This window comes from Acomys minous (assembly GCF_964271855.1).
Source record: "Acomys minous genome assembly, chromosome: 10".
NCBI classification, from domain to species: Eukaryota; Metazoa; Chordata; class Mammalia; order Rodentia; family Muridae; genus Acomys; species Acomys minous.
In genome coordinates, this window is record NC_140491.1 from 44322885 (window position 1) to 44345783 (window position 22899).

At 41.0% G+C, this 22899-nt stretch overlaps 1 protein-coding gene across 1 annotated transcript in view; it reads right to left on the bottom strand.

The window, feature by feature from the left end:
- Positions 1 to 22899, bottom strand: part of ABCA13 (ATP binding cassette subfamily A member 13) — a 418312-nt gene that overhangs the window by 185624 nt on the left and 209789 nt on the right. Inside the window, exons 39-41 of the mRNA XM_084798070.1 lie at positions 18796 to 18992; positions 11162 to 11319; positions 9512 to 9742 (exon numbers count right to left, since the gene is read on the bottom strand). Of these exons, the coding sequence (XP_084654196.1) occupies positions 9512 to 9742; positions 11162 to 11319; positions 18796 to 18992 (586 nt within the window). The remainder of the gene's footprint in view (positions 1 to 9511; positions 9743 to 11161; positions 11320 to 18795; positions 18993 to 22899) is intronic.

Genomic DNA, 22899 nt, shown 5'->3' on the forward strand with positions numbered 1-22899 from the left:
GGGAAAGAGGCACACTCCTCCTTTGCTGGTGGAAGTACAAACTTTTACAACCACTTTGGAAATCAATCTGGTGATTTCTCATAAAATTAGGAACTGTTCTACCTCAAGACCCAGCTATACCACTCCTGGGAATACGTGAGAGATGCTCCACCATACAACAAGGACGTTTGCTCACCTATGTTCGCATCAGCTTTATTTGTAATGGCCAGAATCTGGAAACAGCCTAGATATCCCTCAACCAAAGAATGGATAAAGAAACTGTAGTACATTTGCACAATGGAATACATACTATTCAGCTATTAAAAACAATGAAATCTTGAAATTTGCAAGGCAAGTGGATGGAACTAGAAATGATCATCCTAAGAGAGGTAACCCAGACCCAGAAAGACATGCATGGTATATATTCACTTCTAAGTGGATATTCGCCCAACATAGATGTCCTCTGAGAGACTCCTCCCAGTGAGGGATCAGGACAGATACTGGGACGTGAAGCTAGACTTTGAGGGGAGCACTGAGAATTGTATGGAAGAGTGCGCAGATGCAAGGTCCAAGAAGGAGCAGGAGGTCCACAGGGAGACCATCAAGGCCTGAGGATTTGGATACAGGGATCCTGCACAAACTGACACACCATCCAAGGACAATGCAAGCAGAGAACCAAGACCCCCGGTTCAGTTGTAACCAATGGAATGCCGATTCTGCACATGGAGGACTGAGGTGGGACTGCTGCTGAATGCATTCTGGTGCCCACTACTTGGTCACTGCCCTTTGGCAAGACAGTCTATCCAGCACACAAAGGAAGGGGATGCAGGCTATCCTGGTGAGATCTAACAAGCTGCTGCCAGACAGATGGGGTAAGATGGGGCCCATCAGAGGTCTAGGGGAAGGTAATAAGCAGAAGAAGGAGGGAAAGTGGGAGTGGGAGGATAAGAGGGAAGGGATGTAATGTAAAGAAATTAAAATAAATAAAATATACATTTAAAAAATAATAACAATAATTCTTTATTCCATCAATTTCAAAACTCTAAAAGAAATGAACAATTTTCTCAATACATACCACTTTCCAAAGTTAAACCAAGAGTGGATAAGCAATTCAAACAGGCCTAGGACCTCTAGCGAAATAAAAGTAATATACCAAGAAGGGACTTGATACCCTACAAGCATATACAGGGGGAGGAGGTCCCCCTCAGTCACAGTCATAGGGGAGGGGAGTAAGGGGAAAATGGGAGGGAGGGAGGAATGGGAGGATACAAAGGATGGGATAACAATTTAGATGTAATATGAATAAATTAATAAAATATATTAAAAGAAGAAATAAATGTAATAATTAAAAGTCTACAAAAAAGATAAGAATGAAAGAAAGAAAGAAAGAAAGAAAGAAAGAAAGAAAGAAAGAAAGAAAGAAATACCAGGGCCAGAATTTCAAAGAAGAATCCATGTCAACACTCCTCATATTATTTCACAAAATAGAAACAAAAGGAACATTGCCCAATTCATTTTACAAGGTCATAGTAACTTTGGTACCTAAACTACATAAAGACCCAACAAAGAAAGAGAATTACAGACCAATTTCCCATATGAACATAGATGAACTTTTTCTCAATAAAATACTTTCAAAGTATTTGCAAAAGCACATGAAAATTATCATTCATATGATCAAGTAGGCTTCATCCCAGTGATGCAGGGATGATTCAGCATACATAAACTGATAAATGTAATCATATAAACAATTTGAAAGATAAAACCACCTGATCACCTCATTAGCTGCAGAAAGCACCTTTGACAAATCTGAAGCCCTTCATGATAAAACTTCTGGAAATATTAGGGATACAAGGGACATACCTAAACATAACTAAGGCAGTTTATTGCAAGTCCATAGCCAACTTCAACTTAAATGGAGAGAAACCAGAAACAGTTTCACTAAAATCAGGAATAAGACTAGTTTGTCCATTCTCTCCATACCTATGCAATATAATATTTGAAGTCTTAGCTAGAGCAATAAGAAAACTAAAAGACATGGAGAGATACAAATTATAAATGAAAAAGTCAAAGTATCTTTATTTGCAGGTGACATAATAGTATATACATAAGTGACCCTAAAAACTGCACCAGGAAACTCCTACAGTTGAGACACACTTTCAGCAAAGTAGCTGGATACAAAGTTAACTCAAAAAAATCAGTAGCCCTCCTACATCAAAGGACAAACAGAATGAAAAGCGAAAAACGTCTTTCAGGATAACATCAAATAATATAAAATATCTTGGAGCAACTCTAACCAAGCAAGTGAAAGACTTATATTATAAAAACTTTAAGACATTGAATAAGACATCCAAAGATGGAAAGATCTCCTCAGCTCATGGATTAGTAAGATAAATATAGTAAAAAAAAAAAACCCATGCTACCAAAACAATAAAGCTACATATTTAATGCCATCCACAATATCAAATTTGGAGCACAATTCTTTACAGATTGTTAAAGGACAATTTTCAGCTTCATGTGGTGTCTTAGTTAAGGGTTCTATTGCTGTAATGAAATGCCATGACCAAGATACGTTGGGGAGGAGGAGGATAATATAGCTTACACTTATACATGGTAGGCTATCATAGAGGGAAGTCAGGACAGGAACTCAAACAGGGCAAGAGCCTGGAGTCAGACACTGATGCAGATGCCATAGAGGGGTACTGATCACTGGCTTGCTCCTCGTGGCTTGTGCAGTCTGCTTTCTTATAGGACCCAGAACCACCAGCACAGGGATGGGACTACCCATGAGCTGGGCCCTCCCCTATTGACTATTAATTAAGAAAATCCCCTACAACTGGATCTTATGAAGGCATTTTCTCAATTGAGATTCCCTTATTTCAGCTAACTCTAGTTTGTGTCAAGTTGACATAAAACTATGCAGCACATATGGGAACAGAGAAATCCAGAATAGAGAAAACAATACTTTTAATAAAACACCTGCTGTAGGTATCAGCATTCCTGGTCTCACATTGTACTACAGAAGTATAGTGATAAAAACAGCATGGTATTTGCACAAAAACAGACATGTCAAACAATGGAATTAAATTGAAGTCCCAGACATAAATCCACACACACCTACAAACACCTGATTTCTTTTTTTATATATATAAAGAAGCCAGAAACACACATTTGGGAGGAAAAGACAGCATCTTCAACAAATGGTGCTAGTCAAATTGCACGGCTGTGGGTTAAAGAATTTAAATAGATCCATATTATTATTCTACACAAAACTTAACTCCAATAGTTCAAAGACTTCAATATGAAACCAGATACGCTAAACCCAATAGAAGAGAAAGTAGGAAATAGCCTTGAATGTATTGAACAGAAACAGACCTTCTGAAGAGCACACCATTATCACAGACATTAAGATTGACAAATAATAAATGGGATATCACAAAACTAAAAAACTTCTGCATGGCAAAGGACACTATCATTTGGACAAAGAATGAGAAAAGATTTTTTTACTGACTATACATTTGATAGAGGACCAATATCCAAAATATATAAAGAACTCAAAAATGGATATGAAGAAAACAAATAATCCAATTTTAAAATGGATACATGTCTAAACAGAGAATTCCCTAAAGATGGGATTCAAATGGCTAAGAAACACTTAAAGAAGTATTCAACATCTGCCATCAGGGAAATGCAAACCAAAACTACTTTGGTATTTCATCTTACAACAGTCAGAATGGCTAAGACTAATAAAACACATGATGGTCATGCAGACAAGGATGTGGAGCAAGGGAAACTCTTATCCATTGTTTGCGGGACTTAAAGTTTGTGCAGTCAATATGGAAATGAGTGTTACAGTTCCTCAAGAAGATGGGAATCAATCTACCTCAAGATACATCTACACAACTCTTGGATATATACCCAGAGGATACTTCATCCTACTACAGAGACACTTGCTTAGCCATGCTCATTGCTGCTCTATTAATAACAGTCAGAAATTGGAAACAACTTAGATGACCCCCAATATAGGAATTAATAAAGAAAACACAGTACACTTACACAATAGATGATTACTCAATAGTTGAAAGAAAGAAAGAAGGAAGGAAATAAGGAAAGAAGGAAGAAAATTCACAGGTAAATGGGTGGAACTAGAAAAAAAATTATCCAGAGTGAGGTAACAGACTCAGAAAGAAAAGTATGCTATCTATTCACTTATAAGTGTATATTAGCTGTTAAGTTCATGATAACCAACCTATAATCCATAGAACCACAGAGATCAAGTATAGGGGAAGAGACCTAGGGTAGCGGGGAGATAGAACTTCTTAGGAAAGGTAAATAAAATAGTTATGGATGAATGGAGGGATGGAAGGATGAATAAATAGGATGACAGACACTGGAACGTGATGATCAAGTGTGGAGGGGGATGAAGAGGAAGATGAGAAAGGGCATACAGGGAAAGACAGTTAAAATTAAGTTTTGAGGGATAGTATTGAAATCTAACGCAAAGGAAGCTTTGTAAATCTCTACATATATGAAAGTTATCTAAATGAAATCACCAGATAATGGGGGGGGGATCCAGAACCCCAAATGGACATCTCTGGTCACCAAATGAAGTTTCCAGTACTGATATTGGGTTACATCTAATTGAGTTGTTGGCCAAAGCAGTACTCTCAAGCAACCCAGGCGGTTGCCAAGACTTATAGGTTACTGTCCACAAATTGACAGCAAGGGACTGCTTCTAACAGCAACACCTGCACAACTCACAGAACACTCCCAGTTTAGTATTTTTATGTGATTCTTGAGTGACAAACAAGTGGATCTCTGCATATATGTCTCTCTCTTGTGCCTCTTTGTAGACTCTTTTTCTGTTCGTCTTGTCCTCCTTTGATGTGTTAATTTTTGTTTTGTCTCATTATATTTTATTTTACTAAAAGTTTGTTTGTTTTTCTAATGAAAGCTACCTAGAGGAGGGGAAAGAAAACACAGAACTCAGTTCTGACTTCTATATAGAAGATTCCAAAAGCATAAAACTCTGAACATAATTAATAATAATAACAACAATAAAATAACAAGAATAATATAATAGTATAACACTGACTGACCCTGTGTCCACACTGGCTTTAGTCTCAACAGGCTGTAGCATTCTGTAGCTCACCATGGTGGATTTCTTTTTTTAATTCACCTTACCTGTGCTGAAAATAACACTTATGAAAAGAGAAAATGGCCCAGAAAAAAATTCTGCTTATGTGAATAACAAAAGCAAAATGAGCATACAGCCAATGGGTCTGGCCCTCCTAGATCCTGCACACTCATGTGACTGAAAACCTAACCAGATCTGAGAGTCTGACATAAAAGATGAAAGGAAGAACATGCCTACAAAAGACAGCATAGAATTATCTTATTCAAGTGCCTTTCACTGAAAATTATACCTATCAACCTTTCTTGGGCCTCTCCTTGCAATAGCATTGATAAATTACATAAACCACAGTAGTTAACCAAGCATCTCAGAGCTAAGCACTCACCCAGAAGATGAAGACCTTAAACCACAGTAGTTAACCAAGCATGTCAGAGCTAAGCATCCACCCAGAAGATGAAGACCTGCCTCACTGTTTTAAAGTACTTAAACTTATAAGACATCAAAAGCAAGCATTCCCCAAAGCTTCACTTTTCTTACTTATAAATATTAACAAGGATTCTTAATGTCTTTTTTATTAAATAAATAGAATTCTAATTACATGAGAGGGAGCCAACTCATCCTGGCATACAGGTGCAAGAGTATATAAGTATCTGAGTATTAAGGTGAATGTACTATTTCAATGGTAAGAGTTCATCTAAAAAACTAACTCATCTCTTGTATCCAACATACATAAGGTCTCCTGTCCTGAGGTAAGCAGCAGCTGAATTCAGTTTCTCAGGACTACACAACACAAAACAGCAAACCATGTAGTAGACATAGAGACTAAGAACAGCTCCTGCTCCCAGTCCAAAAGACCTAGGATATAAAGCAACAGTTAAAGGTGGCAGTACTTTATGTCTATAAGGAAACCAACATGTGTTGGCTCAGGGTCCCAGGTATTCAAATACTAGGCTTCTTGTCCAATATTTGGACTTGTTTTCCAAACTTCAGAAGTGGTGACAGTTGGTGGTGTAGTCACATGTAGTTCAGTAAGCCACAGGCCTGTAAATCTGCATTCAGGGAGGACAGCTGATTCACGCAGTAGGAAGAAAAGAAAGCTCAGATAGACCCTGGTCTTCTATTTTGGCATAGGGAAGACTGTTAATCTATCAAAAGTCCATGGAGATCAAGTGAACTTTGTAGCAGGGATGTGATTAAATTCCACTGTCACTCCAAAGAAGTGACAGCTTCCCCACAGATGGCAGGAGGCATTACCATTTTGACTAGTTCGTCCAAGTCATAACCATTATTTTTTTCACATTCAGAATACCAATGAAAACTGTTCTGTTTCTCGTATGTGTGTTTGTAGGTTTTATAAGCATATATTCATTTATAACATTGTCACTCAAACACATTGCATACTTCAAATTCATTCTGCATGACTCTCTCCTACTCTCACTCTCTTGGTGCCTCTTCTTCTCCTAAATAATTTCCCACCTCTTTTCCACTATTTTTCTGAAGTCTAGATTCTTAATAAGAGAGGAAAACACCATTCTTTCTCAGCATAGATTGTTTTACTTAGTATAATGATCTCTAGATGCCCCCATTTTCCTACATATGGAATAATTGTATCATCTGAATAAAAATACAGTATGTACATGTGGCACAGATTTTTTCAAGACATTTATCACTTAATGGATACCTACACTAGTCCCTTAATATTGCTGCTATAAATAGTGCTTCAGTAAACACAGATATATAAGTATCTCTCTGGTATTATATTATCATAGCATATAGGACTTAACGTCCTTCAGGTATACACCCACAAGTGGTACATGGTAGTTATATTGACAAATATCCACATTTATTTCTATAGTGCCTGCACTAATTTACTTTCTTATTGGCAATATAAAAAGTTCCTTCCCCCACATCCTCGGCACCATTTGTTGTTTGGTTTCTGGATGATAGCCATTAGGATGTGATGCTCCCCTCCATCACTAAGAGTCCTGTCTGTTTAGAAGGTAACCTCTTCAGTCTCCATGGCCCCTACTACTGGTGGTATCAATGAGAGTCACCCATATATCCTACTAGAGGCCAACCCACTCTTAGATCTCCACCTTGTCACAGACCAAACATGTTCAAAACATGTAATTCATTCTCAGAAAGCCTCAATCCACATGCAGATCCATCATTTATAACCTGTATGACGTGGGGTAAAGAAAGTAGGCAATCAAGGCTCAGATTCGTCACTTAGAAATAGAAATAATACAATCTCTAAGGAGTTTTTTAAAATGCATTCTAAATATAAAGCCAGTACCTTACAATTCTATAAATTGTCTTGCTTTATATTCATCTATGAATATTGACTTCAGACAAATTATATGATGACTGGTATTAGTTAGGGACTTTAGTGGTCCTCCCTTGCCCATGGAGGATGCATTCCAAAACCAACGATGGAGCCTGAATTCTACAGACAAATAGTTGTCAGTAAGTATTCATGGACGATGAATATAGACAGAGAGTAAAATCCAGAGTTGCCCAAGCCCTTTATAGAAAATGGTATAGTATTTGTATTTAACCTACTGATATTCTACAATATATAACAACACATTCCTAGACAATATATCATGCCCAACACAAGATAAATGCTATGAATAAAAAATTGCTATATTAATTTTCAGAGGAACAATGACTATAAAAGGTCTGCAAAACTCAATGCTGAGACCGTGCTATTTCTGAATACTCACAACCTGTAATTACTTAAACCCACAGGTATAGGACCTATAATTTTACTTTTATTTCCTAATTCATGATAAAGGTAAAGTCTGGCTTATAAACTAGGCACAATAAGTAATTAACAGCAACAGTTAATAATAAAATCAAAGAATAATCATAACAAGCCACTATAATAAAATTATTTAAGTCTGATTTCTCCCTCCTGCCCCTCTCTTCCCTCACTTTCTCACTGTTCCTCCTCCTCCTCACCAACCACAACGTGTAGTTATGCGGGGCTACATTTACTGGCCGTAGTTAAATATGGGTCCCAGAAGTGAGGCTAACGTTACTACTGCCAATGAAGGGAGACATATATACACTGAATTATTTCCCAAGGGTTGCCTTTTACCCTTAAATTAATTCTAATGCTCACTCTAACCTAGAAAATTAGATGTTTCATAGTTATCCTAAGTTTCTGGTATGTGGTTCAGACTTTTAATGCCTACTAATAATAACCTTAAAAAAGGAAGGAAGGAAAAAGGAAGAAAGGAAGAAAACAAAGAAGAAAGAAAGAAAGAAAGAAAGAAAGAAAGATAAGAAAAATGGCTAGGCACTAGTATTATTCCTGAAACTAATAAATTACAGAGGCTGGCACAATGCTTCCTAGCTATTTCAACTTTAATTTTCTGTCCTTCTGTTAGTTTTTAATTTGCAGCACCTTCTATAGCTAATAACAAAGTAGAATTAAAGTTTACATGTATCTCTTAATATTAGGGGCCCATACAAGAATTACCCTCAATTGGGTTTAAAAGAGCCCAGAGTTCTCCTTCAAAGAAAATATGAACAAAGTCTTGGCTGGCCACTGGGAATGCACAGAATTAGTCGGTGCTCTCAGTTCAGTGCCAGAAACTGACAACACCAGATCTCAAAGTAAAGAGGGAGCTTAAAAGAGGGAGCAAGCAGAAGACTTGACACTTGTCTGTTTACCCATTGTGTGACCATAGCTTCCAAACAGAAGTCAATGGAGAGGAGCCAGGCACCTCCACTACTGAAGACTGACTGGTCATCTACAGATTCCAGACCAAATGCACCCCATGTCTCCAATATAAGAATGCTATTCGCATTCTGTAGTTACCCACAGAGTATGTTAAATTCTTGTCTGGGCTCCCACTGTGTGTGACTGTGACAATTAATGTCAGATGTCAACAGAATGGAATCTGGAATCAGTTTGAAGATAATTCTCTGAGAAGACTTACCGGTGATTGCCTTGATTCAGATTACTGAAGTGGGAAGACCCTTCCTGAAAGTAAGTTGCTCTATTCCTTGGGTGTGGATCCAGGCTGAGTATCATGGAGTACTCCAGCTAAGACTTTCATCACTCTCTCCTTTCTGATTGTGGACTCCATGTGACTAGCTGCCTCAAGCTCCCACTGCCGTGACTTCCCCTCCATGACAGACTGTATATAGTTACTAGGACTGTAAATCAAAATAAACCCCATCTCCCCTAAGTTGTTGTCATCATGGGTATTTGATCACATCAACGGGAAAAGTAATTGATATATTCTCCTAATCAGAGCTTGAAAATAAATCATAAATACATACATACAATGGCCTCCATCTCTCCCCATTCACACACTTCTCTGAATACGGAACTGGCCTCAGAAATATAAACCACGACTCTATACGTATGGATTTATAAGCACGTACCTCTTCCAAGGTGGTGTCTGAGATCCCATACCCTGTCAGGTGCAGGTGCTGTAAGTTCTGATCTAGGGCCTGGCAGAGCCCCTTGAAGCAGGTCTTGTCTGCATCCTTGGGGATGGCGTAGGTCAGCTCCCTTTGGCTGCTATCTTTGAGGAATGCTTGTGGGATATAGACCTGAATCAGAGATGTAACACGAGCCAGATCATTGGGCTCCTGCCTTTCTAGGACAGAGGGCTACCAGGAGAAGAAAGAGGTAAGAAAGCAGTAAATAAGACCAGTCCAAACACCGAGGTCTTGAATAATATACCCATAAATGTATTATCTCACAATTCTTTTTCAAAACAAGGATAGACTGCTGCATTTAAGCAGGAGGGGGTATTTTCAATGATATGTTACATATTTTCTCCTCTTTTTTTTTTGATATATGTGTATGCACACATAGGCGTATGTACAGCACTGTGAAGCCAGAGGACAACTTCCAGAGTCATTCGCAGGAAAACTGTCTCCTTTGAAAGTCTCTCAGGAGGCAGAGGCAGAGGCAGGTGGATCGCAGTGAGTTCAAAGCCAGCCTGCTCTACAAAGCAAGTCCAGAACAGACAAGATAACACAGAGAAACCCTGTCTCGAAAAACCAAAAAGGAAGAAAGAAAGAAACAAAGTAAGTAAGTCTTATTGAAGCTAGAGCCCATTAGTTATGCTAGACTGGCTGCCCAGTCTGTACTAAGGATTCTTCTGTGTTGGCCTCTCAGCCCTGGGATTACAGGGGCATGCCATCACCCTGGAATTTTAATTTAATGCCTCATGTTTGCAAGACAAACACTCTACCGGCTGAGCCATGCTCCAATCCCATTTTCTTCTATTCTATAAAACACAAATCTACAGTGATAAACCTGGTAAGCTTACTTTTGACCCACGTGCCCATATTGGTTCCAAATGCCCTATAGCCAGCCCCGCCCCCCACCTCCCGGTTCTGTAGTAGAGAGATGCTCTCCTTCCCAGAAGAATCATGGAGACCCAAATCCTAGCAGCTGTACTACAGAGAATAGGTATGAGTGTCCCAACATGAGAACTAGGCTTCCTAGCTAAAGAGAAGGGGGCCCTCTTTGAGTAGCAATATAATCACCTCAACTAGATAAAAGGCAAAGAGGCATTATGGCTCAAAGGAGTTCAAGGGCAGACTCTTTGAAGGATAAGACAGTCATGAAGACCTGGGGAGTGAGTTTCTGGATTCTAACCCCAGGGTCCCTCCTACTTTTGAACTGATTGACAAATAAGCAATGGTACCTACAGATGATATATAGGTTTGATCTCTCGGGCCTTGACCCCAATTGCTCCATCTCCCTACTGCTCTGCCTCTGCGCTAACAAGGGAGTATCTCTGAAAGAATGATTTCTAGACCACCTCAGCCATCATGCTTCCTGACAGCTGCTCTTGGGACTTATCTGGTCGCTCTGATCTCTCTTATGTTTTTTCCTATAAGATCAAATGTACTGGAGGGTTCACAAAGGATAGCCCTCTGCTCAGGCCAGAAACGACTTATTCAGCCTCCTGGGATATTGTGCACAAAAGGCTCACAGTTAGACATGCTTCGTTCTGGGTGACATGGATGGGGCAGGGGCTTCCCACTGTGAAACAAAAGAGCTTCGCTTCTTACCTGTCTGGTGAGCGTCAGGGTGAGTCCTTGGCCATAGGTCTCCTTCAGGCCTGCAGGAGGAGCACAGCATCTGAGCCTCCCCTGCTGGAGAACAGCCACGTGGTCACTGAGCATCTCAGCTTCATCCAGGTGGTGGGTTGTGAAGATGATTGTGCGACCTGTGTCCAAGCACAGGGAGAATCAGAACCGGCGTGGTGGATTGAAAGAGAGCTGCCAGTGTTTTAAATGGGGGAGACTGGAATGGGGCTGTGGGAAAACCTAGGCAAGTCTACTTTGAGAACCAGAGACTATGAAAGTTGTCCTCTACAGTTGCCCAAAAGCTCATGATGACTACAACTTTTACAAACCCTCCATGCCCTCGCTCTCAGGCAGAAAGAGAGAAACAGGTTTGAAATAAAGGCCCTGAATTCAGCTTCTTTGTTTTCCAGGGCTTAGATGTAGTAGCATCCAAATATTCACTTCATCCTAGAAATCACTCAGAAACCTTGAACCACAAGAATTGTGGGAGACAAGTGTGGGAGCTGGGGGGGGGGGGGAAGCTTGAGTTGTGGGCCTTCTTAGGGGACAGCTTAGTCCAGCACTGTGACATCCTTCTCCAGAAATGCATGTTAAGCTCACATGTGCCTACAATGAATGTACCTTTCCTTGTGAAGATAAAAGATTCAGGTTTACCTTAGGAGAACAGAGAAACTAAAGGTATTTGAGGGAAGTTACTTCCATTGTATAAATAGATGCTGTTCTTGCTTTTAGCCACTCTTTCCCCACTGGATCAAATTGAGTGTCACTCAGCTGTTCTATCAAACAGAATTAACATATTCATGGATTCCAGTTTCAAGAAAAAAAATTTAAATCGAGAATGACAACCTTGATTTGAATTCTACTTCGTTTCATGTTTTTAAACAAAGGAGAAGGAAAAAAAAAAAAAGACCAAGTGTCTTAATCTTTTTGTTCTCTCTTTAGGTTTGTTCTTATTATTGCTTGGTTTGATTTTATTTGTAGTTTGGTTTTGGTTTTTTGTTTTGTTTCATTTGTTTTGTTTTGCTTTTTTGTTAGCTGTATCTCAATTGGTATCTCAGTCTGGTCTACAGATCACTAACTTCAAGGCCACAGCAATACACCTATTTCATCTCTATGCTTGCTCAGGTTCAGTCCACAGTGTTTGGCTTCCAATTAACTTTTACAATCCATCTAGAAGGAAACAATGAAACGTAGTGCAAAGGACAACAGAGAGTGGAGTGCCCAGTGCCAGTTTTCATATAGATGTATTACAAAGACCATGGGCAATATCTTTGTATTCTTGTCTCTGGATGCTAAAAAAATGTACTCATTGCCTGACCTAGGAACTTCAGAGGCAGATGTTACTCTGATAATGCAGTTCAGATGCACGTCCATACACAGTCCAAAAACAGAAGTCCATCCAGTCCATATTCTCAGTGGAAATGAAGGGCGAAAGGGTAATGTAAGGGACTGAGAGGATAGAAGGAGGAACAGAGACATTGGCTAAATTATTTCAGTTATACAAGGTAGTACATTCTGGAAACCTGTTATACAGCCTAATGGCTATATTCATTGAGCATGTGAAAATTACAGAGAGGTTAGTCATTCAATACAACACACACACACACACACACACACACACACACACACACACTATATACAGTTGTAAGGTAATGAGCATGTGAACCAGCTTTGTTTAATATTCTCTTTATGCATAAAATATCAAGCATCATGCCATATGTACACTTTACTAAAGGTGGAAAAGGTAAGTAAATAATTCCCAAAGAACTTGAACCATAGTCATGCATTCTTGATTCATGATGGCTCCTGGCAGATTTTTCAGGAACCTAAGATGCTGCTCTACTCTGTTTCCGGTGGTGCAGCCTACCCTATCCAGACATTCTTCCCAAAAGTTGCATTCCCTGAATTCACCTCTTGTGTGTTTTTAAAATGATGGTACCCTCTCATGTATGAAGGATCCCTACACCAGAACTGAGCCATGCATTTTTGCAAACAGGTCGTTGACCCCTTATAGAAGAAGCTTTTTGTGCCATGGTATTGGTGGCTACAGACTCACAGTTGAGACATAGAAGGCTTCTATGACAATGTCCCCCTACGTATTTATCACCCTAAAAAGAAACAGTCTAGACAGGAAGTCATGGAAGAGAACTCTTGAATATTGTGATGGGGACACAGAAGTGTGTGTGTAGCTCTTTACAGTTGATGGCTTCTGGCAGGGGTTGGGGTGGGGAAGGACTCAATATTCTTTCAGCGCTGCCCACTGGGATTTTGATTATGTTCCAGTGGCAAATGGGCAATACAAATTGGACTTGGTATTTTCTTTTCCTTTTTTTTCTTCTTTTTTCTTTTTCCTTGTTTTGGAGGAGGTCACAATGGTGGGGACTGGACCTGAGAGAACTGGGAAATGACTGTGATCAGGGTATGTTATGTGAAATTTTCTAATAATCAATAAAAATATTGTTTTAAAAAATACATTTGAAAGCCGAGTGTGTGTGTGTGTGTGTGTGTGTGTGTGTGTGTGTGTGTGTGAGAGAGAGAGAGAGAGAGAGAGAGAGAGAGAGAGAGAGAGAAAGAGAGACAGAGACAGAGAGACAGAGACAGAGACAGAGAGAGACAGAGACAGAGACAGACAGAACAGAGAAAGAGAGAGACAGAAACAGAGACAGAGAGACAAAGAGAGACAGAGAGTGAGAGAGACAGAGACAGACACAGAGATTCCTATGAGATAGTGAGAAGTCTCCTTTTGCAACAGAGAAAACTGAAGCTTAGAGGAGATTGGTCATCTCTAGCCTCACAAAGAAAGTGTACAGCCAGTCTGAAACCTGGTCCAGGCATTTGGTTGTGATGTTCCAGCTTGCTCTGATGTCTCTGCCTTGTTATTGATCTTTCCATAGGAGACACTGAAGTGCGGGCGCCAAGGCTGATCAAAAACTCACACTGTGCACCAAAGAGCAAGAAGCACACATGAGATTCCCAGTAGATTGAGCACCGGTGCACAGTGTACTGATGGAAAGTCTCTTTTCTACTCAGCAGGTAACATTTGTTTTCACAGGGTCTTAAATCTTCCTCCCAGAGCTGTGCCAGTTGCCAGAAGCTTTTAGGCTGTTTACAGGAATGGCTATACATTTTCATCTTTGAAGACATGTTTTCCTCTTACTACTGTCTGCCTAATCTTCTTACAGACTATTAATTTTGTACTTCAATCAGTACGGCAACAGTTCCAGAGGAGTCTCCCAAAGATGAGAATAATCATCATTAAACAACAAAGGATGCATCAGCAGAGTTTAATGCAGACTATCTTTTTCTCAGACTTGCACGGCATCTGTCCATTCTGAATATTTAAACCTTAAATGTTCTATCAGCTAAAGTTTCAGGAAAGACAGAACTAGAGGGTGGGGAAGAAAACTGTGAATCATCGCTTGCACATGGCTGTTAGACATATGAACCCATGGCAGTGTGGCCACCTGCACAATATCAAGCCAGTTGTTGCTGGGGTGGGCCAAATAATTCTTTCTTGAGGAGATGGCCACTTCTACGTCTTCTGTAGTCTGGTGGATGGCTCCACCCCCATGTACTTATGGCCAGATCTAACTGGACCGAATGGTCATAAACAGAAAAAGAAAAGACAGGAAGTTGGAAGGAAGCATGTTGGGGCATACATGGGAAGATCTGGAGGTGGAAAGGGTTGACATATATATGTCATCATATATATGTACAGAACCCTCACAAATAAAAACAAATTCCAGAATAGAGAGGAAGAATCCCCAAAGAACTATTTACAGTTGCAGGTTGCTGGGGAAAGCATAGTCATTTTTCTTTAGGGAATGAGTAAGAGTAAAGTTGCTTGTGTCCCAGAAGATGACACCATACTCGTACATATGTGTGTAGCACTAGCTGGACTCGAGGTATTTATTTATTTATTTATTTATTTACATACTTACTTATTTTACATACTGACCATGGTTTCACCTCCCTCCTCTGGTCCCAGTCCTTCCCCCAACCTCTCCCTACTATCAATCCACTCCATCTTCCTTTCTCTTCAGAAAAGGGAGGGGCCACCCAAGAATATCAAACAGCCTTGGCATATCGAGTTGCAGAAAGGCTAGGTACATCTTCTCCTATTAGGGCTGGACAAGGCAATACAGTTAGGGGAAGGGATCCCAAAGCAAGTCAACAGAGTCAAAGACAGCCCCTGCTCCTGCTGTTAGGAGTCCCACATGAAGACCAAGGCACACAACTGTTACGTAAGTACAGAGGGATTGTGCTAGTCCCGTACACGCTCTCAGGCTGGTGGTTCAGTCTCTGTGAGTCCCTATCTGTCCGAGGTAGTTCATCCTGTAGCTTTTCTTGTGTCCTTGACTCCTCTGGCTCCTAAAACCTTTCTCACCCACTTCCACAAGATTCCCTAAGCTCTGCCTAATGTTCGGCTGTGGGTCTCTGCATCAGTTTCCATCCGTTGCTGGGTGAAGTCTCTTCGATGATGCTTATGGTAGGCTCCTGTCTCTGAACATCTTGTAGGCAGGACAAATTGTAGGTCAAAGCTTTTTGTGCCTGGGTTGGTGTCCCAATCCCTCCACTGGAAGTTCTGTCTGGTTACAAGAGATGGCTGGTCTATACTCTATAGCTCTCATTGCTAAGAGTCTTAGCTAGAGCCATCCTCGGATTTCTGGGATTTTCCATTGTCCTAGGTATCTAGCTTGTGCCAGAGCTGCTCTGCCCCCAATCCCAGTTGTCTCTCCAGTACTCTCTCCCTCTGTCCTCCCTCCACCTGGTCCCTCCTGTTCCTATCTCCACCTCCTCCATGATCCAGTCTCCTCCACATCCCCCACAATGCATATTCTATTTCCTCTTCTCCGTGAGGTTCAAATGGAGCTATTTCTTAAAAGCATAAAATTGGAAGTGTCGGGTAAGGAGAATAGAAGGGAGGTAGTGTGGATGGCTATATTCAAAATGCATTATACACATGTTCAAGTTTTTAACAGAATAAAATTCTTGGATGAAAAATATGAATCATTAAAATATAATTAATAAATACATTAAAAGTGACTCTGTCTTTGATTTTTAAACCAAAAAGTAGTGGTGTGATTGCAGTGTTTAATTTGCACAGTCCACGAGAATAGGGCATTATCGTGTATTTATCTAACCCTCATCCGTCTTCTTTATCAGTCCCCACGCAAAGTGGCAGGAAAGTCAGGAATCCAATCTCAAATTTTAATCAGTGCCCATAACCTGTAGCCAATGCTTTTCATCAGAGCTTCACATTTTCTCATTCCAGACTCTTCTTCTGCTCTCCCTAAAGGGCACACAGGTAAATGGAGCAAAGAGGGTAAAGGGACAATTAAGATTGGGAGGGTGCTGGGAGGAGAAGAGGGAGGGGACTGGGATCAGGATTTAAAGAGATTAATTAATTAATTAATTAATTAATAATGGTGAAATCTAAAATCAAACAAATAAAAAATATTGGGGGTGAAGAGGATCTAATCTGTTTTAGTCTGTGTGTGGTGACTGAGACCAATGGGAACTGCCCCCTCCCCCAGCTTCTATAGTTTGGGCAGGAACTTCCTAAAAGATTCAGACCAGAGTACTTCAAATTCCATGACTGCAACTTGGCTGAGGCATTCTGGCTGCAGAGCCTGGAACCTACCCTGGCTTGCAGCAAGACAAGGTCAAAGGCAGCATCTCTCTGGCTCCCTCTCAGCACTGCAGCTGAGGGTCTGAGAAGAGTGAGCACAGAAGTCCCTGATGCTTCCCTGGCATGCATCCCCTTGTACTCAGCATCCTGGCCTCTGAGCCAGCTCCATAGACAGGACCCAAATTCTTCCCATGCAGCTGCCCAGCCCAAACCAAGAACACATGGGACAACAGAGCTCTATCTGCTGGCCCCATTTCCAGGCTTCTCACCTTGTGCTCTCCTTCTGTAATTTCTCATAATTGTGGGAGAAAAGGAACAGAGTTGTTGCCTCTGTGCTTAAGAAAAAAGCAGGTTTTGGGCTGTTCTTCTTCCTTCGTTTTCTTCTATAGCAAATCGTGATCTATTTCCCCCAAGGAAGTTGGAGTTCTAAATCAAGCTATAATAAAGTTGTATGCTTAAAAAGGAAAAGAGGTAAAAAGGGCAAAATAACAATTTAAAAGATTGTGTTTAATCTCGCCTCAGACGTTTTGGTAGTCCTTCGTCATCACTGAAATGTGCATCACTGTTCGCCATGTTCTGCCCAAAGGAGGTATCTGTGTAAAAATGCCTATTACAATACATCCTACCTGCCTGGACTATGGAAACAGAAGATTTAAAGCAGCAGCTGTCCATCCAATAGACAACTTGCAATGCTTGCAATAGTAAGTAAGCAATAACAAAACGTACATGGCTGTCTAAGCCAGAGCCATTTTCTGTCTTTGCTCATCAGCTTTCTTTAGAGATATGTGACTATCACATGTCCATCTCGCCATGCCTCAGCTTCCTCGTGCAAGAGAAGGTGCTATCATTTAGATGCTGAGAACCCCCAGAGGTCTACATAGGAAGGGCCTGTCTGCCAGCCTGACATGCTGATGGAAAATGATAGGATCTTCAGGATTTAGGGTTTGTTAGAAGTAAGTTTGGACCTTGGAGCATGTCCTTCCTTGGTCTCTCTCTGCTTCTATGCCATCATGAGGTAATCATCTTACCCCATCTACTTTAATATACTGCACCAAGGCACAAGGACTGCTGTGGTTAGCGTTGTCAACCTGAGTCGCTTAGAGTCTTTTGGTAGAAGAAACCTCAATTCAGGGATCACCTACATTAGGCTGGCCTGTGGGCATGTCTGTGAGCAATTGTTTTGGTTGGTAACTGATGTGGGAGGGTTCAGCAACTCTGGCCACCTGAAGCATCCATAGGCAGGTGGGCCTGAGCTGCCTAAGAGAGAAAGATAGGAAGTGAGCCAGAGAGTGAGTCAGTAAACTGGTTTTGTCCATGGTTCCTTCCAGAGTCATGCCTCTAGTTTCTGACTCCAGATGTCCAATGCTTCCACTTAGTTTCCTGACTTCAGTTTTCTGCCTTGAGTTCCTGCTCTGACTCCTTTCAAGGATAGATTATGACCTGCAAGATCATGATAAAACTCTTCCTTTCCCATGTTGCCTTTGGTCAGTGTGTTTTATAATAGTAACAGGAAAGCAAACCATAATGAGGACTAGCCGCTCATTTACTAGATGGTCTGAAACCATGAGCCCAAAGAGCCTTTTTTTTCTTCTACGTAAATTGTCTGCCACAGCAGTGGAAAGTTAGCTGACTCAGGAAAGTTTGTCTTTGATGACCTGTAATTGCATCCTCTCGTTTCTCATGCTTCTAAAATGGAATGTAATTAGGGTGAAACCAATTTTAAATGACATCATCTATAACTATAGCTCACTGATACTTTCATTGCCAATATTGAGTTAAGAAATCAAACACAAAAAGTAGATGTTCTAATTATTATACATATATTAGCAAACAAAGACATCATAAAACATTAGAATATTTTACTTGTTCTGAACAATATCACGCATCCTCATTGCAATATGACTTGCTTCATACATACCCTAGCCAATCTTTTCCCATGCATAGCATTGTGGAGAGAGAAAATGGAATGAGTGTCGCCACCTACCTTCCCGGTACTTGAGTAGAATGTCCCAGAGGCTGCGACGGGAGCAAGGGTCCACACCACTGCTTGGCTCATCCAAAACCACTGTCTTTGACATGCCCATGAAAGCAATGCCAATGGAGAGCTTCCTCTTCATGCCTCCAGACAGAACTCGAGCTGGCTTGTGCTGGTGCTGAGTTAGCTCCACTTCATCAAGGGTTCTGGAACAACAAGAAAGCCCTCACTTTTCTCCCTGGACACTGAAAAGCTTTGCTCTTGCTGTCATGTCATGTACAATGGATTGCAGTGCCTGGAGTCCTTACAAACCATGCAAGAGTCTTATGTCAAGAGTTAGGTATGCTAGGATACACACCAGCCGCAATAGCATCATGCTTATAGATGGGTAGATCCATGTCATAGGATCAGGGGTGATGTCAGTCATGGTCTCTTGCAAGTACCATGTGCAAAAAGAACTTCAGTCAACTCTCGAGAGAAGTGTCTCTCTTCTTTTCTCTTCAGCTTCATGCAAAGGTGGGACCTGCACTCTTCTAACACAATATGCAGAATAGTACAACAGCAGAGCAAAGCCCCAGGGCTCACCAGAGGTCTTTAACTCTCTAGCCCACTGTACATAAAAATTTTATGGCCCAATCTAATTGACTGTAACATCATTAATTTATAATGATGCCCTGTGCCAAGTAGAAATCATCAATTATCATTAACATTAGAATAAGACTCCAGTTGTTTTACAGTCTTGAGAGGTCTAAATTTCAGAAAACAAGCAAAATAGAGTTTTTATTCACTGGTTTCTTTAAATATTTTTCATATATTTTGATCCTAGTCTTTCTCCTCCCTCAACTCTCCCCAGATAATCCCCACCACCCTATTCAACCAATTTCATGTTTTCCTCTTTCTAAAAGAGACAGTCAAATAAAAAATCAAAACAAACAAAAATACCAAAGCAAAACAACAACAACAACAAAAGAAGCACACAAAAGCATGTATTTCTTCTGTTTGTGATGGAAAATGTGCAGTCAGTAACAGACTTAGGAACACTTTGTCTTAAATGGAATGTCAACCCCTTCTTTCAAAGCTCGGGGACCTATGTGAAAGAGGGAATAAAAAGATTTTAAGAGCCAAAGGTAAATGGACGGCCCCCTGAGGAATCAATGCCTTGCAGACACAACAGGGCTGATGCACATATGAACTCACAGATACTGTGTTAGTGTGCACAGAAGACCTGCACAAGATCAAGGCTCACAAAATCTATTGAGAAGGGATGTGGATACAAAGTCCCAGCCCTAACCAAGGTGCTATTTGCAATTGACAGCTGCTGGCAGAGGGAAAAATCTGTGTCCTCCAATGGAGTGACACTGGGTACATTAGCCATCATCCTCCATGGCGGGCCCCATGCTCAGGAGTAGCTGGCCAGCAAAAAGACTTTACCATGGTGCGTCTTACTCTTATCAGGAGCGCACTCTCTTTTTTCACATAGTTCCAACACCACCATGCACTAAGGCCACACAACAGTTACTCACTCTCAATATTTGCTTTAAGCCTTTCCCGATAAACCTTCCCTAGCCAGTGAGAGCGGAGCCCCTCACTATGAGTGACAGGCCTGCTTGGCAGTTCCTGACAACCTCCAACTGCAGTGAGCTCTGCTAGACAGGTGCAGGAGGAGGCTCACAAGGGCTCCGCACAGCTGAGCTTCAAGAGCACTTGGCTCCTGGAATGCTTCCAGATTCTTAGGAAAGTACCAGGTGAGTGGCAAGGACTTCCTTGTCTGATGAATAAGGAAAATTCCCTTGTCCCTTTCATGCTTTCTTGTCTTTTCTGCCCTGACACACAGCAAGCGCTCACATCAGCTTCTCAGCGTCTAGATTTCAGCCCAGAGCCAAGGCAGTTTGTGCTTGATCCAAGAAACAGAGGATACTTCCTGCTTGCTAAATCTCAACCTGATCTCAGGCAAGACTAAGCCCCTGTTCTCTAGGTGGAGCCGTGGTTGAGAAGACCCCCATCAGGAAGGAGAGGGGAGAACGGTTCAGCTCAGCAAGTGCCTGGACTCTGCAGTCTACAACACCTTAGCACATGGATTATTCTAACACAATGAAGGACATGAGCACATTAAGCCCATTTGAGGATGTGCTAATGATGAATGATTCAGCAAAGAAGAGAGATGAGAAATACGCTTTAAGAAGAAAACTCTTAGCTGGGCATGGTGGCATATGCCTATAATGCAAGCATGCAGGAAGGAGAGGCAGATTTCTGTGAGTTTGAGGCCAGCCTGGCCTACAAAGTGAGTCCAGGACAGGCAAAGCTACACAGTGTTTAGGGCCTATATCATATGTCTGCATTCCCAGAAGCACACGCGGATGGATCCTGTTAATAACTGTATCCCTCGTGTTTATGTTAATGGATACGATACCAGCTAATGTCAGTGGAGTCAAGGACTTGACTCTTCCTTAGGTTGCACACACTACAAGGACTGTTGGGCCCTTGGGTATTGTCTGAGGGCAGTATATTAAAATCTCGCTCTGGGGATGGAGGAGGAATCTATGGCAAAACCTGGTCATTCCCAGCCTGCTAGCTTTAGGGCATGTTCACATATTTAGAGCAGACACAAATATCAGAGAAAAGCAAACCATTCGCAAACACTGCCCAAGTGTTATTATCTGTTGGTTGTTTCCGCTTTGGTTTAAAAGTCCAAGATTATTAAATTCCAGTGCTTTCCTAATTATAGAGGTTTCACAAACCAAAATAAAATGGATAATTTATATGAATTTAAATTTCTGATTTTCAGTTTTTAAAAAAAGGGCCAGGAAACCTCCCTAATAAGAATATTGCTAAGCAACACAGAAAGTGGAAAATATTTTTTCTCATATCAAGTCCCAATCATGTGTGAAAACTGTGTTTGGAAATTTCTCTTCCATTATTCATTCATTTACACAGCAAATGTCTATTGAACCCTTACAATGCATGGCACCTGTTACCTACTAGGGATAGAGAAATAAATCAAATTTTGTTAGTGACTCAAGAAACACAGAGTCACGTGGAAAAGCCAGATAAGAAATTACAATAAAATATAAAGAAGCTAAATCCCAGGTATTGAGGGAACACCCTCTGACTCTGAAGTAAGTAGCAGAAGGAGTCGGCCAGATGGACAGCGAGATTTGGCAAGGTGACAATGTGTGAGCAGTGTTCTCCAAAGAAAGGTGAAAAACAGTTGCCAGGACTTGGGAGGAAATGAATGGCATATGCAAGAAACAACAATAAAATCCTAGTCTTTCAGTAAAGTGGAACCACACAGTGAACTCTGGATACGACGGGAGAAATGGGCTTGAGTCACGCATCATCATAAACTCCCACTGCCTCTCTAGGTCTAGATGTAGGGCAGGCGACTCATCATGACTCTCAAACGCTCTTTCTCATTTTCTCTAAAACTGCCAACCTTGAGGCAAAGGTCACCAGGGACCGTCACTGTTCCCTGTATTACTGTATATGCCCATCCTGGATGTGTTCTCAGGCTGTCCTGCCCTTTGGTTTATTCTCTTGGGATTCTTAGGAATTAATATCAAACATGGCATATCCCCTATCTACCACCACCAGTGGCATTTACTCTCAACCAAGCACACACAGCCCTGCCTCCAGAACCTCAATTCTCTGTATCCTTTACTGACTACATCTGAATTTCAACTCTATACCCTGCAATCTTTTCACTAGAAAAAAAAAAAAAAACCTCAATTTTCCACTGTCCCTCACTCTTCCCTCTACCTCTAAGTCCATGATCATCATCAAAATCACCTTTCGCTTACATTCTTTTTTGTCTTTATTATTCCCTGACATTCTATGCACATATAAATGTGTTTTGCTTCCATACCCCATTACCCCTCTTTATCCCCCTCACTCGGGTAGAACCCCTTCTTATTCCAGCAAGTCCCCTCTTATTTTCATGATTTTGTTTGCTTGTTACTTATCTTTTTGGTTTGCCTTTGTTTATTTTTGTAGCTCCGGTTCGCTGTTTTAGGTTAACCAAGTTCATCTAGGGTTCCCTGCATGAGCATGGGTGAGAGGGGGTGTTATGTGCTGGAACGTGGGCTCCTTAGCAGTAGCTACACTGCTGAAGAAAGC